Raw genomic sequence first — 18,457 nt, 5'->3', positions numbered from 1 at the left:
AGACCAGAGATCCAACATACCGGTAAGACTGTTCTTATCTACAAAACCGGTATAGTAATCCAGCCAAGGGTGGCACACCACTCTAACCTAAACCCTGATCGCTAGCGGGACGCCGCCGGGTTAGGTACACAGTGTGCACCTATTGTCGATTACATATTTACAAACATCCTTTGATTACGAATTGCACAATGTACGGGCTATTGGTATCCAACAAATATTTTATTGAAGGATTTTACTGACGGCACTTTAAATCCCCCTCTCTTTGGATACATCGAGGGTTATTTTAGGACTCTGCTGGCTACAAATTATTTTATTCTCCACAGGTGGATCCACAATACTGTGTATGCTACAAAGTAACAGAGTTTATTTATTTTCCCTCAAGAAGATACATTACTATTGCGGAAGCTATAGACTACATCATTACTAACCGTTATCACCTCCACTGTCACCAATGCACTTTGTTCTTTATATTGCTGCTATTTTTACAATTTAGAGTACTGTTGGTGAATGTCCTAAATTAATCTATATTATAATCTATATTGTAATCTATATTGTAATCTATATTGTAATTTATATTGTAATCTATATTGTAAACTATATTGTGGCCTATACCCTAATATAATTTTATTCAACTTCGTTTTATCAGAATATTTACCAATTAAAGCATTTGTCCTCATATCCTAGGTGTGCCCAGCCTTTTTATCTATAATATTTTACTCTATTCAACAGTGGGGTGACACTGTGGGGCTGTGAGCACCCTTGTTTGGAGGATCAGCATTCCTGTGCATCTTCTTCACTATTGTTATATCAGTGAAAAACGCATTGCATCCGCACTTGCTTGTGGATCCAATGCGTTTTTCACTGAAGCCCCATTCACTTTTCTGGGGCCAGGGCTGCGTGAAAAACGCAGAATATAGAACATGCTGCCTTTTTCACGCAATGCAGAACTGACGCAGAACAATGTACACAGACCCATTGAAATGAACCAGTTCTGCGTTCTGTTTGCTAGCGCCCACATCACGCTGTGCATTCCCGTATAGTACTTCTATGTGAGTACTGAATGCAGCAGGAGCCAAATGCTGATTTCAGTTCTACTAATTTTCAGAACAACAAAGCTGTGTGCATAGGCCCTGTGTAGAGATCCTGTAGGCGATACTCTTGCCACTGGATAGTGCCTGGGCGAATTCAGATGGCTGATTTTTCATGCTGATGCAGATTTTCAGTTTGTACTGCTGCTTTGCATTCTGACTAGCCCCATTGAAAATCCACATCGTTTGATCTACAGCATGGGTTTGCCATTGAAAACAATGGAAATTGGAATACTCAACAGTTTTTAAGCCAAAATCGGAATAGTAAATCAGACACACATTGAAAAGCAATATATGAGCAGTAACCTGATGTAGAGAAAAAAAAATCCTACTTTGTAATGTAGATGAATTATAGAATCTCTAGTTATTGATTCTGATGGATTCCAGGTAAACGGTGAATGTGGATGTGTAAATCATATAGCACAGTTATACAACATGATTACTAAGTAAATCACAAAGGATAATCTTTTTGGATTGTGTACTGTATATTGTCTTCCCAAACCATTAAAGTGTAGGAAGTTGTTTTCTGTCTACCATATACATATAGTCTTGTGTCATTTTATATTCTATTAAAAATCTTTTCCTTTGTTCTAGATAAAAACCATCCTCAGCGGTTTCATAATAAGGGGTTACCTGGGAAAATGGACACTGTTGATAAAAACAGTGACTTTAGTGCTGGTGGTATCTTCAGGATTGAGCCTTGGAAAAGAGGGACCTTCAGTGCATGTTGCGTGCTGTTGTGGCAACCTGTTCAGCAGCCTGCTGTCTAAGTACAGCAAGAATGAAGGGAAGAGGAGGGAAGTGAGTCAAGTAGACTAAAAACATAAAATATACTACTTGATACATCCACCAATATGTAATTCCTTTAACCCTACCATATTTATGTTACAGGTACTCTCAGCAGCAGCGGCAGTAGGAGTCTCTGTTGCCTTTGGAGCTCCAATTGGTGGTGTGCTTTTCAGTTTGGAAGAGGTACTCTTTGTCATAACATTTTATTCCTCTATAAACCTGTTTTGATAAAAGTTGTGAGAATGCTTGATAGTGACAATATACAAATATACTTCAAATAGTACAATTAAGTACATGCATTTATTATGTTGCCCTAGTAATAAATGATATTAAAAGGTATAAAAGGTTACACATTAATATTAATGAAGAAGATTATCCTTAAAGAGATTCTGTCACCAAGTTTTGGGCTATAGAGATGCGGACATGCACGGCTAGATCGCCGCTAGCATGTCCGCAATATACCTGTCCTATAGGGCTGTGGGATTTTATTTTCTTTAAAAAAGGATTTTAGAGATATGTAAATTAGTCTTGTAGGTGCCCAAGGGGCTATACGAACCTTCCTGGTGCCCAGCCGTGCCCGCCTGTGAAGGAGCCCAGCACCGCCTATGTCCTCCGAATCTCCTCCTTTCATCACCGATAGATTGCCGTAATCTCGCGACGCTCGAGCTCGCGCATGCGCAGTGCCGGTATAATGTTCCTTCCCTGTGCTGGCATCAGCCTCAGGGAAAGAACTGCACGAGCTCGCGCATTGCAAGATTACGGCAATCTATCGTTGATGAAAGGAGGAGATTCAGAGGACATAGGCGGTGCTGGGCTCCTTCACAGGCGGGCACGGCTGGGCACCACAAAGGTTTGTATAGCCCCTTGGGCACCTACAAGACTAATTTACATATCTCTAAAATCCTTTTTTTAAAGAAAATAAAATCACACAGCCCTATAGGACAGGTATATTGCGGACATGCTAGCGGCAATCTAGCCGTGCTTGTCCGCATCTCTATAGCCCAAAACTTGGTGACAGAATCCCTTTAATGGATCCTGTGGTACTTCAATGTCAAGAGCAGTGCAATGGATGCACTTACAAGTAGGGACGGACTCTCTAGGATGTGTGCAGGATCAAGTTCCCACTGGAGTAGAATTAAACACCACCTCAGACATCACAAATTGCTATTTTGAGAGATGCTTCATTTATCAGTTCTGTACTGATTGGTTCTGTCCTCTTTAACCCCTTATGGACCAAGCTCATTTCCACCTTACGGACCAGGACATTTTTTGCAAATCTGACCAGTGTCACTTTATGTGTGAATAACTTTTAAATGCTTTTACTTATCCAGGCCATTCTGAGATTGTTTTTTCGTCACATATTGTACTTCATGACAGTGGTAAAATGGTGTGAATTTTTTTTATTTTCATTTATAAAAAAATACCAAATTTACCCAAAATTTTAAAAAATTAGCAAATTTCCAAATGTCAATTTCTCTACTTTTATAATAGATAGTAATACCTCCAAAAATAGTTATTATTTTACATTCCCCATATGTCTAGTTCATGTTTGGATCATTTTGGGAATGACATTTTATTTTTTTGGGGACGTTACAAGGCTTAGAACTTTAGAAGAAAATCTTAAAAATTTTCAGAAATTTTCAAAAAACCACTTTTTAACCACTTCAGCCCCGCTAGGTGAAACCCCCTTCATGACCAGAGCACTTTTTACACTTCGGCACTACACTATTTTCACCGTTTATCGCTCGGTCATGCAACTTACCACCCAAATGAATTTTACCTCCTTTTCTTCTCACTAATGGAGCTTTCATTTGGTGGTATTTTATTGCTGCTGACATTTTTACTTTTTTTGTTATTAATCAAAATGTAACGATTTTTTTGCAAAAAAATGACATTTTTCACTTTCAGCTGTAAAATTTTGCAAAAAAAAACGACATCCATATATAAATTTTTCGCCAAATTTATTGTTCTACATGTCTTTTATAAAAAAAAAATGTTTGGGCAAAAAAAAAATGGTTTGGGTAAAAGTTATAGCATTTACAAACTATGGTACAAAAATGTGAATTTCCGCTTTTTGAAACAGCTCTGACTTTCTGAGCACCTGTCATGTTTCCTGAGGTTCTACAATGCCCAAACAGTAGAAAAACCCCACAAATGACCCCATTTCGGAAAGTAGACACCCTAAGGTATTCGCTGATGGGCATAGTGAGTTCATAGAACTTTTTATTTTTTGTCACAAGTTAGCGGAAAATGATGATGATTTTATTATTTTTATTTTTTCTTACAAAGTCTCATATTCCACTAACTTGCGACAAAAAATAAAAGATTCTAGGAACTCACCATGCCCCTCACAGAATACCTTGGGGTGTCTTCTTTCCAAAATGGGGTCACTTGTGGGGTAGTTATACTGCCCTGGCAATTTAGGGGCCCAAATGTGTGAGAAGAACTTTGCAATCAAAATGTGTAAAAAATGACCGGTGAAATCCAAAAGGTGCACTTTGGAATATGTGCCCCTTTGCCCACCTTGGCAGCAAAAAAGTGTGACACATCTGGTATCGCCGTACTCAGGAGAAGTTGGGGAATGTGTTTTGGGGTGTCATTTTACATATACCCATGCTGGGTGAGAAAAATATCTTGGTCAAATGCCAACTTTGTATAAAAAAATGGGAAAAGTTGTCTTTTGCCAAGATATTTCTCTCATCCAGCATGGGTATATGTAAAATGACACCCCAAAACACATTCCCCAACTTCTCCTGAGTACGGCGATACCAGATGTGTCACACTTTTTTGCAGCCAAGGTGGGCAAAGGGGCACACATTCCAAAGTGCACCTTTCGGATTTTGCAGGCCATTTTTTACACATTTTGATTGCAAGGTACTTCTCACACATTTGGGCCCCTAAATTGCCAGGGCAGTATAACTACGCCACAAGTGACCCCATTTTGGAACGAAGACACCCCAAGGTATTCCGTGAGGGGCATGGCGAGTTCCTAGAATTTTTTATTTTTTGTCACAAGTTAGCGGAAAATGATGATTTTTTTTTTTTCTCTTTTTTCCTTACAAAGTCTCATATTCCACTAACTTGCGACAAAAAATAAAAAATTCTAGGAACTCGCCATGCCCCTCACGGAATACCTTGGGGTGTCTTCTTTCCAAAATGGGGTCACTTGTGGCGTAGTTATACTGCCCTGGCAATTTAGGGGCCCATATGTGTGAGAAGTACTTTGCAATCAAAATCTGTAAAAAATGACCGGTGAAATACGAAAGGTGCACTTTGGAATATGCGCCCCTTTGCCCACCTTGGCATCAAAAAAGTGTCACACATCTGGTATCGCCGTACTCAGGAGAAGTTGGGGAATGTGATTTGGGGTGTCATTTTACATATACCCATGCTGGGTGAGAGAAATATCTTGGCAAAAGACAACTTTTCCCATTTTTTTATACAAAGTTGGCATTTGACCAAGATATTTTTCTCACCCAGCATGGGTATATGTAAAATGACACCCCAAAACACATTGCCCAACTTCTCCTGAGTACGGCGATACCAGATGTGTCACACTTTTTTGCTGCCAAGGTGGGCAAAGGGGCACATATTCCAAAGTGCACCTTTCGGATTTTGCAGGGCATTTTTTACACATTTTGATTGCAAAGTTCTTCTCACACATTTGGGCCCCTAAATTGCCAGGGCAGTATAACTACCCCACAGGTGACCCCATTTTGGAAAGAAGACACCCCAAGGTATTCCGTGAGAGGCATGGCGAGTTCCTAGAATTTTTTATTTTTTGTCGCAAGTTAGTGGAATATGAGACTTTGTAAGGAAAAAAGAAAAAAAAAAGAAAAATCATCATTTTCCGCTAAATTGTGACAAAAAAAAAAAAATTATAGGAACTCGCCGTGCCCCCCACGGAATACCTTGGGGTGTCTTCTTTCAAAAATGGGGTCACTTGTGGCGTAGTTATACTGCCCTGGCAATTTAGGGGCCCAAATGTGTAAGAAGTACCTTGCAATCAAAATGTGTAAAAAATGGCCTGCGAAATCCGAAAGGTGCCCCTTTGCCCACCTTGGCTGCAAAAAAGTGTCACACATGTGGTATCGCCGTACTCAGGAGAAGTTGGGCAATGTGTTTTGGGGGGTCATTTTACATATACCCATGCTGGGTGAGAGAAATATCTTGGCAAAAGACAACTTTTCCCATTTTTTTATACAAAGTTGGCATTTGACCAAGATATTTTTCTCACCCAGCATGGGTATATGTAAAATGACACCCCAAAACACATTCCCCAACTTCTCCTGAGTACGGCGATACCACATGTGTGACACTTTTTTGCAGCCTAGATGCACAAAGGGTCCCAAATTCCTTTTAGGAGGGCATTTTTAGACATTTGGATCCCAGACTTCTTCTCACACTTTCGGGCCCCTAAAAAGCCAGGGCAGTATAAATACCCCACATGTGACCCCACTTTGGAAAGAAGACACCCCAAGGTATTCAATGAGGGGCCTGGCGAGTTCCTAGAATTTTTTTTTTTTTTGCATAAGTTAGCGGATATTGATTTTTGTTTTTGTTTTTTTCTCACAAAGTCTCACTTTCCGCTAACTTAGGACAAAAATTTCAATCTTTCATGGACTCAATATGCCCCTCACGGAATACCTTGGGGTGTCTTCTTTCCGAAATGGGGTCACATGTGGGGTATTTATACTGCCCTGGCTTTTTAGGGGCCCTAAAGCGTGAGAAGAAGTCTGGAATATAAATGTCTAAAAATGTTTACGCATTTGGATTCCGTGAGGGGTATGGTGCGTCCATGTGAGATTTTATTTTTTGACACAAGTTAGTAGAATATGAGACTTTGTAAGAAAAAACAAACAAAAAATTTCCGCTAACTTGTGCCAAAAAAAATGTCTGAATGGAGCCTTACCGGGGGGGGGGGGGGGGTGATCAATGACAGGGGGGTGATCAATGACAGGGGGGTGATCACCCATATAGACTCCCTGATCACCCCCCTGTCATTGATCACCCCCCCTGTAAGGCTCCATTCAGACGTCCGCATGATTTTTTACGGATCCATGGATACATGGATCGGATCCACAGAACGCATGCGGACGTCTGAATGGAGCCTTACAGGGGGGTTATCAATGACAGGGGGTGATCAGGGTAATCAGGGTGATCACCCCCCTGTCACTGATCCCCCCCCCTGTAAGGCTCCATTCAGACGTCCGCATGATTTTTTACGGATCCATGGATACATGGATCGGATCCACAGAACGCATGCGGACGTCTGAATGGAGCCTTACAGGGGGGTTATCAATGACAGGGGGTGATCAGGGTGATCAGGGTGATCACCCCCCTGTCACTGATCACCCCCCCTGTAAGGCTCCATTCAGACATCCGCATGATTTTTTACGGATCCATGGATACATGGATCGGATCCACAGAACGCATGCGGACGTCTGAATGGAGCCTTACAGGGGGGTTATCAATGACAGGGGGTGATCAGGGTGATCACCCCCCTGTCACTGATCACCCCCCCTGTAAGGCTCCATTCAGACATCCGCATGATTTTTTACGGATCCATGGATACATGGATCGGATCCACAAAACGCATGCGGACGTCTGAATGGAGCCTTACAGGGGGGTTATCAATGACAGGGGGTGATCAGGGTAATCAGGGTGATCACCCCCCTGTCACTGATCACCCCCCCTGTAAGGCTCCATTCAGACATCCGCATGATTTTTTACGGATCCATGGATACATGGATCGGATCCACAGAACGCATGCGGACGTCTGAATGGAGCCTTACAGGGGGGTTATCAATGACAGGGGGTGATCAGGGTAATCAGGGTGATCACCCCCCTGTCACTGATCACCCCCCCTGTAAGGCTCCATTCAGACATCCGCATGATTTTTTACGGATCCATGGATACATGTATCGGATCCACAGAACGCATGCGGACGTCTGAATGGAGCCTTACAGGGGGGTTATCAATGACAGGGGGTGATCAGGGTAATCAGGGTGATCACCCCCCTGTCACTGATCACCCCCCCTGTAAGGCTCCATTCAGACATCCGCATGATTTTTTACGGATCCATGGATACATGTATCGGATCCACAGAACGCATGCGGACGTCTGAATGGAGCCTTACAGGGGGGTTATCAATGACAGGGGGTGATCAGGGTAATCAGGGTGATCACCCCCCTGTCACTGATAACCCCCCTGTAAGGCTCCATTCAGACATCCGCATGATTTTTTACGGATCCATGGATACATGGATCGGATCCACAAAACGCATGCGGACGTCTGAATGGAGCCTTACAGGGGGGTTATCAATGACAGGGGGGTGATCAGGGAGTGTATATGGGTGATCACCCGCCTGTCATTGATCACCCCCTGTAAGGCTCCATTCAGACGTCCGCATGTGTTTTGCGGATCCGATCCATGTATCCATGGATCCGTAAAAATCATGCGGACGTCTGAATGGAGCCTTACAGGGGAGTGATCAATGACAGGGGGGTGATCAATGACAGGGGGTGATCAGGGAGTGTATATGGGTGATCACCCACCTGTCATTGATCACCCCCCTGTAAGGCTCCATTCAGACGTCCGTATGCTTTTTGCGGATCCGATCCATGTATCCGTGGATCCGTAAAAATCATACGGACGTCTGAACGGAGCCTGACAGGGGGGTGATCAATGACAGGGCGGTGATCAATGACAGGGGGGTGATCAGGGAGTTTATATGGGGTGATCATGGGTGATCAGGGGTTTATAAGGGGTTAATAAGTGACGGGGGGGGGGTGTAGTGTAGTGTAGTGTAGTGTGGTGTTTGGTGCGACTGTACTGACCTACCTGAGTCCTCTGGTGGTCGATCCTAACAAAAGGGACCACCAGAGGACCAGGTAGGAGGTATATTAGACGCTGTTATGAAAACAGCGTCTAATATACCTGTTAGGGGTTAAAAAATTCGGATCTCCAGCCTGCCAGCGAGCGATCGCCGCTGGCAGGCTGGAGATCCACTCGCTTACCTTCCGTTCCTGTGAGCGCGCGCGCCTGTGTGCGCGAGTTCACAGGAAATCTCGCGTCTCGCGAGATGACGCATATATGCGTGACTGTGCGCCAGCCTGCCACCTCCGGAACGCACATGTGCGTTAGGCGGTCCGGAGGTGGTTAAGGACCAGTTCAGGTCTGAAGCTACTTTGTGAGTCTTACATAATAGAAACCACCCAAAAATGACCCCATTCTAGAAATTACACCCCTCAAGATATTCAAAACTGATTCTACAAACGTCGTTAACCCTTTAGGTGTTCCACAGAAGTTAAAGGCAAATAGAGATCAAATTTTAGATTTTTTGGCAAATTTTACATTTTAATACATTTTTTCCAGTAACAAAGCAAAGGTTAACAACCAAACAAAACAATATTTATTTCCCCGATTCTGTAGTTTGCAGAAACACCCCATATGTAGCCATAAACTACTGTATGGGCACACGATAGGGCGTAGAGGGAGGGAAAGGTGCGTTGTGTGGTTTTTGGAAGGCAGATTTTGCTGGACTGGTTTATTTACACCATGTCCCATTTGAAGCCCCCCTGATGCACTCCTACAGTAGAAACTCCATAACAGTGGCCCCATCTAAGAAACTACACCCCTCAAGGTATTCAAAACAGATTTTACAAACGTCGTTAACCCTTTAGGTGTTCCACAGGAGTTATTGGCAAATGGAGATGAAATTTAAGAATTTAAATTTTTTGGTTAATTTTCCATTTGAATCCATTTTTTCCAGTAACAAAACAAGGGTTAACAGCCAAACAAAACTCAGTATTTGGGGGGTTCAGCCCGCACAACCTTGTATGCAGGTGCACATTGCTATGGCGAAATACAGATACAAACGCAAAAACACAAATGCAATCACACACTGCAACCAGCACTCTGCCCTGCCTTTATGCTGGATGTTGAATAAGGCATTGGTGTACATTTTGGCCAAAGCGTAATAAGCCACTCACCACGTCAAGGTCGCCTTCATGAGTGGTCTCTAACACTAGTTCCTACCTGTTATGTGCCACGACAGCCACACCAAGTCCAGGGAGCGCAGGTACAGCATGCACGCCAAGCACACTCTGCTTTTAACCCCGTCCGGTGCCATTACAGCTTTCATCGGATCCAGGGATGCAAGTACCAACATGCATGCTGAGCCCACTATATACTTCTCCTGGAGCCAAATGGCTACTGGTAGGTGCTATATAAGCAGACTCAGTTTTATACTGACTAACCAGCCTCCAGGGCAGATTAACTGGTCAGGTGTGCATGGCTGCATGGAGATTGCCACGCCTCCAATATAAACTACAAATAAAAAAATGTGGGGGGTCCCTGATGCACCCCTAGAGTAGAAACTCCATAAAAGTGACCCCATCTAAGAAACTACACCCCTCAAGGTATTCAAAACAGATTTTACAAACGTCGTTAACCCTTTAGGTGTTCCACAAGAGTTATTGGCAAATGGAGATATAATGTAAGAATTACAATTTTTGGGCAAATTTTCCATTTTGATAATTTTTTTCCAGTAACAAAACAAGGGTTAACAGCCAAACAAAACTCAATATTTATTGTTCCGATTCTGTAGTTTGCAGAAACACCCCATATGTGGCCGTAAACTACTGTATGGGCACACGATAGGGCGTAGAGGGAGGGAAAGGTGCGTCGTGTGGTTTTTGGAAGGCAGATTTTGCTGGACTGGTTTATTTACACCATGTCCCATTTGAAGCCCCCCTGATGCACCCCAAGAGTAGAAACTCCATAAAAGTTACCCCATTTTGGAAACTACGGGATAAGTTGGCAATTTTGTTGGGACCATTTTTAGGGTACAGATGATTTTTGGTTGCTCTATATTACATTTTTGTGAGGCAAGGTTACCAAAAATAGAAATTCTGAAATTTCATCTCCATTTGCCATAAACTGTTGAGGAACACCTAAGGCTCCTTTCACACAGGCGAGTTTTCCGCGCGGGTGCAATGCGTGAGGTGAGCGCATTGCACCCGCACTGAATCCGTACCCATTCATTTCTATGGGGCTGTGCACATGAGCGGTGATTTTCACGCATCACTTGTGCGTTGCGTGAAAATCGCAGCAAGCTCTATTTTGTGCGTTTTTCATGAGGCCCCATAGAAGTGAATGGGGCTGCGTGGAAATTGCAAGTATCCGCAAGCAAGTGCTGATGCAGTGCGATTTTCATGCACGGTTGCTAGGAGACGATCGGGATGGGGACCCGATCATTATTATTTTCCCTTATAACATGGTTATAAGGAAAATAAAAATATATTTTACTCACCTTAATCCACTTGTTCGCGCAGCCGGCAACTCTTCTGTCTTCATCTGTGAGGAAAAGGACCTTTGATGACGTCACTACGCTCATTACATGGTCCGTCACATTATCCATCTCCATGGTAAAAGATCATGTGATGGACCATGTGATGACCGCAGTGACATCATAAAAGGTCCTATTCCTCACAGATGAAGACAGAAGAGATGCCGGCTGAGCGAGCAAGAGGATTAAGGTGAGTTAAATTTTTATTTTTAACCCCTCCAGCCGTATTTTAGTTAGCATTCTGTATTCAGAATGCTATTATTTTCCCTTATAACCATGTTATAAGAGAAAATAATACAATCTACACAACCTTGAACCCAAACCTGAACTAATGGGACACAGACGGATACGTTAAGACTTCTATTAGGACGGAAAGCAAACGTAATGCCTTTTAAAGGCTTCCGTTTTGCATTCTGTATGGGCATTCTGTTTCTTTCCGTTATAACCATATTATAACAGAAAGCCATAATGGAATCCCTAACGCTAGTGTGAACCCACCCTTAAAGGGGTTGTCCACTTTTAGGAGGAAACTGAACAACACATATGATCCACCTGCAATGAAGAATAGATCGTTACCTGACAGCTCCAGTTCTCTCTGCAGGGCTCTTTGTACCCGGCTGCAGCAGTGACATTGCGTTGACAGAATATGACCGCTGCACTGAAGAGGCTAGTGATTGTCTGCAGTGGTCACATGTTGTCGACGCAATATCACTGCTGCAGGAGAACCTGAATCACAGTGCAGGATATGCTGGGTAAGTAATAAATTAATAATCTCTTCTTTACTGCAGGTGGATAGTGGCATCGCTAGAGGGAAACGAGGGGGGGGTAATCGCCCCACTATGTTGTTCTTTGCCCCCCCCCCGCGTGCCCCCCGCTGATTCCCCCAGGTGAATACTAATGAGCGCTTCCATTATGGAAGCGCTCATTGGTACCGAAGGACCAGGAAGTGGTGAACGCTCTGTACTCACCACTTCCTGGTCCTCGGCTGTCGGCTGTGCAGGGATTCGCACAGTGTGAGGTCGCTCTGTGACCTCACGCTGTGCGCGCCTGTTTAGAGCACAGTCGACTGAGGAGGGAGAAAATTGCAGGCGGTGTCCGTCCAGGAGCAGGAGAGGTAAGTGTTTTTTTTATTTGATAAAAAATGTGGCTGCTGGGGGAATAATGTGGGCTAATTAGAGGCATACGGGGGCTAATTGGAGGCATATGGGGGCTAATTGGAGGCATATGGGAGCTAATAGGAGGCATATGGGGGCTATGGGGGCTAATTGGAGGCATATGGGGCTAATTGGAGGCATATGGAGGCTAATTGGAGGCATATGGGGGCTATGGGGCTAATTGGAGGTATATGGGGCTAATTGGAGGCATATGGGGGCTATGGGGGCTAATAGGAGGCATATGGGGGCTATGGGGGCTAATTGGAGGCATATGGGGGCTAATTGGAGGCATATGGGGGCTATGGGGCTAATTGGAGGCATATGGAGGCTAATTGGAGGCATATGGGGGCTAATGATCCATAATTGGGGCTAATTAGAGACACAAGGGGGCTCATTAGACTATTAGAGGCATGTGGGGGCTAATGAGACATATGGGGGCTAATGAGGCATATGGGCGCTAATAAGAGGCATAATGGGGGCTAATTAGGCATATGGGAGCTAATTAGGCATATGGGGCTAATAAGAGGCATAATGTGGGCTAATGAGGCATAATGGCTTATAATGGGGGCTAATGAGGCATAATGGGGGCTAATAAGAGGAATAATGGGGGCTAATGAGGCATAAGGGCTTATAAAGGGGGCTAATGAGGCATAAGGGCTGATATGGGGGCTAATGAGAGGCATGGGGGCTGATATGGGGGTGATAAGAGGCATAATGGGGGCTAATAGGAGGAATACTAGGGGCTAATGAGGCATAAGGGCTTATAATGGGGGCTAATGAGGCATAAGGGCTGATATGGGGGCTGATAGGAGAGGCATAATGAGGGCTAATGAGTGGCATAATGTGTCATCAACAGATGCCCCCATAAGAGTGTGTCTTCCTCAGATCCACCATAACAGTGCGCCTGCACACTGACGAGAGACAGAAAGAAGGGGAAAGAATCCGCGGAAGCAAGCAGAGGAAGGCACAGCAGACGACTGAATAGCTTCTTTTGTAAGTAAATTGCTTTATTATAAATGTATCTCTGCATACCGCAGTTCTCTTGTATTTTGTAATCTTATTTATATATACTTATTTTGTTTTTGCCCCCCCATTTTTGACTGTGGTATCTTTGTGCGCCCCCTATATATTGTTCCTAGAGTCGCCACTGCAGGTGGATCACATGTGCTGTTCAGTTTCCTCCTGGACAACTTACGGTAATTGACTTAAGGGCCAACATATTATTACTAACAGGTTTGAATACTTCAGAGAGCATAAATTACATATTTCATGTAGACTGTCAAAATAGAGATAATAGCAGCTCATTTTCCTCTGTTCCTCATGAAATCTAGTTTCTAATTAGAAAACACAAGTAAACGTGTGTCTTATTTCTAAAGTCTCAAGGAGAATCTTTGTTCATATTTGCTCATTATTCAACTTTGCCCTTTTTTTTGTAGGTCAGTTACTATTTTCCGCTAAAAACCCTGTGGCGTTCCTTTTTTGCTGCTCTTGTGGCTGCATTTACCCTAAGATCAATCAACCCGTTTGGGAACAGTCGTTTGGTTCTCTTTTATGTGGAATACCATACTCCTTGGTACATGGCTGAGCTATTTCCTTTCATTCTCTTGGGTGTTTTTGGAGGACTTTGGGGAACCCTCTTCATTCGTTGCAACATTGCTTGGTGCCGCAGACGCAAGACCACCAGCCTTGGCAAGTACCCAGTACTGGAAGTCATTGTGGTCACAGCAATTACAGCCATTATAGCTTACCCAAACCCATACACCCGAAGAAGCACAAGTGAACTCATCTCGGAGCTCTTCAATGACTGTGGAGCTCTTGAATCTTCTCAACTCTGTGATTACATTAATGATATCAACATGACCAGACCTGTGGATGACATCCCGGATCGACCAGCTGGTCCAGGAGTTTACACTGCCATGTGGCAATTGGCTTTAGCTCTTGTTTTTAAAATTGTTATCACTATTTTCACATTTGGCATGAAGGTAAGTGTACTAGATAAATGTATTAGACTAATGTGCATATGGCCAGGATACTTTATAATATTGTTTACAATAAAGGTCTTCAGTTACTTGGTAAAGTGATTTCCATCAGTTATTGTGAGCCAAAACCAGGTGCGGGTTAAAAACACAGAACAGGTGAATATCTTTCCCTTATACATTATGTCTATAGAGGCTCCAGGTTTTGGCTCACAATCACTGACTTGTGAACTGGGCCTCACTGGTTACTTCACAAATACAGCAGTTTTATATGGAAGACAAAAAGCTGTTTTGCTCATTAGCACTTTGTGAACATTAAAGGGGTTCTCCGGGAATTAAGAAAATTAAAATACGTAAATATTACTTTATTTAAGGCTACTTTCACACTAACACTTTAGTTTTTTCCGGTATTGAGATCCATCATGGGGGCTCGATACCGGAAAAAAAAAAACCGCTTCAGTTTTGTCCCCATCCCCATTCATTGTCAATGGGGACTGAACAGAAAGTAAAGCTCCAAAATGCATTTTGTTTCGTTTAGTTGCGTTCCCATACCGGAGAGCAAACTGCAACATGTTGTAGTTTGCTTTCTGTCCTGGGATGCGGAGCAAGACGGATCCGGCATGACCCCTAATGCAAGTCAATGGGGATGGATCAGTTTTCTCTGCCACAATCTGCCACAATAGAAAACGGATCCGTACTCCATTGACTTTCAATGGAGTTTATGACGGATCCGTCTTGGCAATGTTAAAGATAATACAACCGGATCTGTTCATAACGGATGCAGATGGTTGTATTATCAGTAACGGAAGCGTTTTTGCTGAACCCTACCGGATCCAGTAAAAACACTAGTGTGAAAGTAGCTTTATAAATACATTCCCAAATACCTTTCATTAGTTATAACAAAATGGCCGCTGTCCTATTGGTGCTCACAAAACCTGTCCTGATCACACAGGAGGACAAGTTACTTCATAACACTGAGGTAAAGAGCTGCCTCATCCTCCTCTCTGCTCTACTTGTCAGGGATTATAATCCTGAATACAGTTTAATATGATATTTAGCTGAATCTTTGTGGGAATTTAGTTCATGAGCAGATGTGAAGTACAGAGAGGACGGACAGGACAGACTGTGGTAATGGAGACTGAATACAAGAGCGGCTCATTAGCCACATCTGCTCATGAAGTTAATTCGAACAGAGATTCAGGTAAAGATCTTATCATACAGTCCTGATCAAAAGTTTAAGACCACTTGAAAAATGGCAAAAAATCATATTTAGCATGGCTGGATCTTAACAAGGTTCCAAGTAGAGCTTCAACATGCAACAATAAGAAATGGGAGTGAGACAAAACATTTTTTGAGCATTCAATTTTATGAAAACAATGAATAAACTGAAACAGGCAGTTTTTCAGCTGATCAAAAGTTTAGGGCCACATGCCTTTAAAAGGCCAAATCTGTGCAAAGATGTGGATTCAGAGGCAAAAAAACGCTGCCTTTTTGGGGGTTGTTGAACTGCATAAGGCCTCATGCACACGACCGTTGTGTGCATCCGTGGCCGTTGTGCCGTTTTCCGTTTTTTTTCGCGGACCCATTGACTTTCAATGGGTCCGTGGAAAAATCGGAAAATGCACCGTTTTGCAGCCGAGGCCGTGATCCGTGTATCCTGTCCGTCAAAAAAATATGACCTGTCCTATTTTTTTGACGGACAACGGTTCACGGACCCATTCAAGTCAATGGGTCCGTGAAAGAACACGGATGCACACAAGATTGGCATCCGTGTCCGTGATCCGTGGCCGTAGGTTGCTTTCATACAGACGGATCCGAAGATCCGTCTGCATAAAAGCTTTTTCTGATCTAAGTTTTCACTCCGTGAAAACTCATTTCCGACAGTATATTCTAACACAGAAGCGTTCCCATGGTGATGGGGACGCTTCTAGTTAGAATACACTGCAAACTTGGTACAAGACTGCCCCCTGCTGCCTGGCAGCACCCGATCTCTTACAGGGGGATATGATAGCACAATTAACCCCTTCAGGTGCGGCATCATATCCCCCTGTAAGAGATCAGGGCTGCCAGGCAGCAGGGGGCAGACCCCCCCCCCTCCCCAGTTTGAATATCGTTGGTGGCACAGTGTGCCCCCACCATCGCCCCCCCTCCCTCCCTCTATTGTATTAAATCGTTGGTGGCACAGTGTGCCAACCACCATCGCCCCCCCCCCCTCTATAGCAGTAACATTGGTGGCAGTGTGCGGTCTCAACAGTAGAAGATTCATACTTACCTGCTTCTTGCTGCTGCGATGTCTGTGTCCGGCCGGGAGCTCCTCCTACTGGTAAGTGACAGTTCTTTAGCAATGCGCCGCACAGACCTTTCACTTACCAGTAGGAGGAGCTCCCGGCCGGACACAGACGTCGCAGCAGCAAGAAGCAGGTAAGTATGAATCTTCTACTGTTGAGACCGCGCACTGCCACCAATGTTACTGCTATAGAGGGAGGGAGGGGGGGGCGATGGTGGTTGGCACACTGTGCCACCAACGATTTAATACAATAGAGGGAGGGAGGGGGGCCGATGGTGGTTGGCACACTGTGCCACCAACGATTTAATACAATAGAGGGAGGGAGGGGGGGGCACACTGTGCCACCAACGATATTCAAACTGGGGAGGGGGGGGGGCTGCCCCCTGCTGCCTGGCAGCCCTTATCTCTTACAGGGGAATATGATAGTACAATTAACCCCTTTAGGTGCCGCACTTAAAGGGGTTAATTGTGCTATCATATCCCCCAGTAAGAGATCGGGTGCTGCCAGGCAGCAGGGGGCAGTCTTGTACAAAGTTTGTAGTGTATTCTAACCTGAAGCGTCCCCATCACCATGGGAACGCCTCTGTGTTAGAATATACTGTCGGATTTGAGGTTCACGAAGTAGCTCATATCCGACAGTATATTCTAACATAGAGGCGTTCCCATGGTGATGGGGACGCTTCAAGTTAAAATATACCATCGGATTGGAGAAAACTCCAATCCGATTGTATAAAAGAACTCCAGACTTTACATTGAAAGTCAATGGGGACGGATCCGTTTGAAATGGCACCATATTGTGTCAACATCAAACGGATCCGTCCCCATTGACTTGCATTGTAATTCAGGACGGATCCGTTTGGCTCCGCACGGCCAGGCGGACACCAAAACGACTTTTTTTTCATGTCCGTGGATCCTCCAAAAATCAAGGAAGACCCACGGACGAAAAAACGGTCACGGATCACGGACCCACGGACCCCGTTTTTGCGGGCCGTGAAAAAAAACTGTCGTGTGCATGAGGCCTAAGCAGGGTCTCTCACAGCGCCCCATTGCTGCTGGGGTGGGACGCATTAAGACAGTCATTTGGAATTTCTTAAATTCTTAAATGATCCTGAGGGTTAGGCCTCCTGCACACGACAGTATTTTTTAACGTCCCGCAAAACGTGGTTCCGTTGTACCGTGATCCGTGCCCGTTTTTTCTTCCGTGGGTGTTCCGTGATTTTTGGAGGATCCACGGACATGAAAAATGAAAAAAAAAATCTAAGTCAAGTTTGCCATTGAAATGATAGGAAAAAATGGACACGGATCACGGACACGGATCACGGATGCGGATGACAATCTTGTGAGCATCCGTGATTTTTCACGGACCCATTGACTTGAATGGGTTCGTGAACCGTTGGCCGTGAAAAAAAGGTCATATTTTTTTCACGGGCAGGAAACACGGATCACGGATGCGGCTGCCAAACGGTGCAGTTTCCGATTTTTCCACGGACCCATTGAAAGTCAATGGGACCGCAGAAAAACACGTTAAACGGGACAATGGCCACGGGTGCACACAACGGTCGTGTGCAGGAGGCCTTATGGAACAAAAAAGTCAAGTGGAAGACCCCAAAATTTTTTATCAGCACTGAGCCGGAGGATCCAATTGGCCGTCAAGACACTAGACGATCCTTGACCCAAATTAAGGCCCTTACTGGTGCTGACTACAGCCCCATAACCATCAGACGGCATCTGAGACTGAAGGGCTTAAAAAACAAAAAACGTATTCAAAGACCTCGTCTCCTTGAACGCCACAGAACTGCTCGTTTGGACTT

General features: G+C 44.2%; 1 protein-coding gene across 1 annotated transcript in view; it reads left to right on the top strand.

Moving 5' to 3' along the window:
- The first annotated feature begins 188 nt into the window (after positions 1-188).
- LOC122944177 (H(+)/Cl(-) exchange transporter 4) overlaps positions 189-18,457 on the top strand; it is a 57,106-nt gene continuing 38,837 nt past the window's right edge. The window contains exons 1-4 of the mRNA XM_044302407.1: positions 189-203; positions 1,683-1,889; positions 1,980-2,060; positions 13,820-14,365. Of these exons, the coding sequence (XP_044158342.1) occupies positions 189-203; positions 1,683-1,889; positions 1,980-2,060; positions 13,820-14,365 (849 nt within the window). The remainder of the gene's footprint in view (positions 204-1,682; positions 1,890-1,979; positions 2,061-13,819; positions 14,366-18,457) is intronic.

The sequence above is a fragment of the Bufo gargarizans genome, chromosome 7, assembly GCF_014858855.1.
Source record: "Bufo gargarizans isolate SCDJY-AF-19 chromosome 7, ASM1485885v1, whole genome shotgun sequence".
Taxonomy (NCBI): Eukaryota; Metazoa; Chordata; class Amphibia; order Anura; family Bufonidae; genus Bufo; species Bufo gargarizans.
This window is presented reverse-complemented; position numbering and strand designations above follow the sequence as displayed.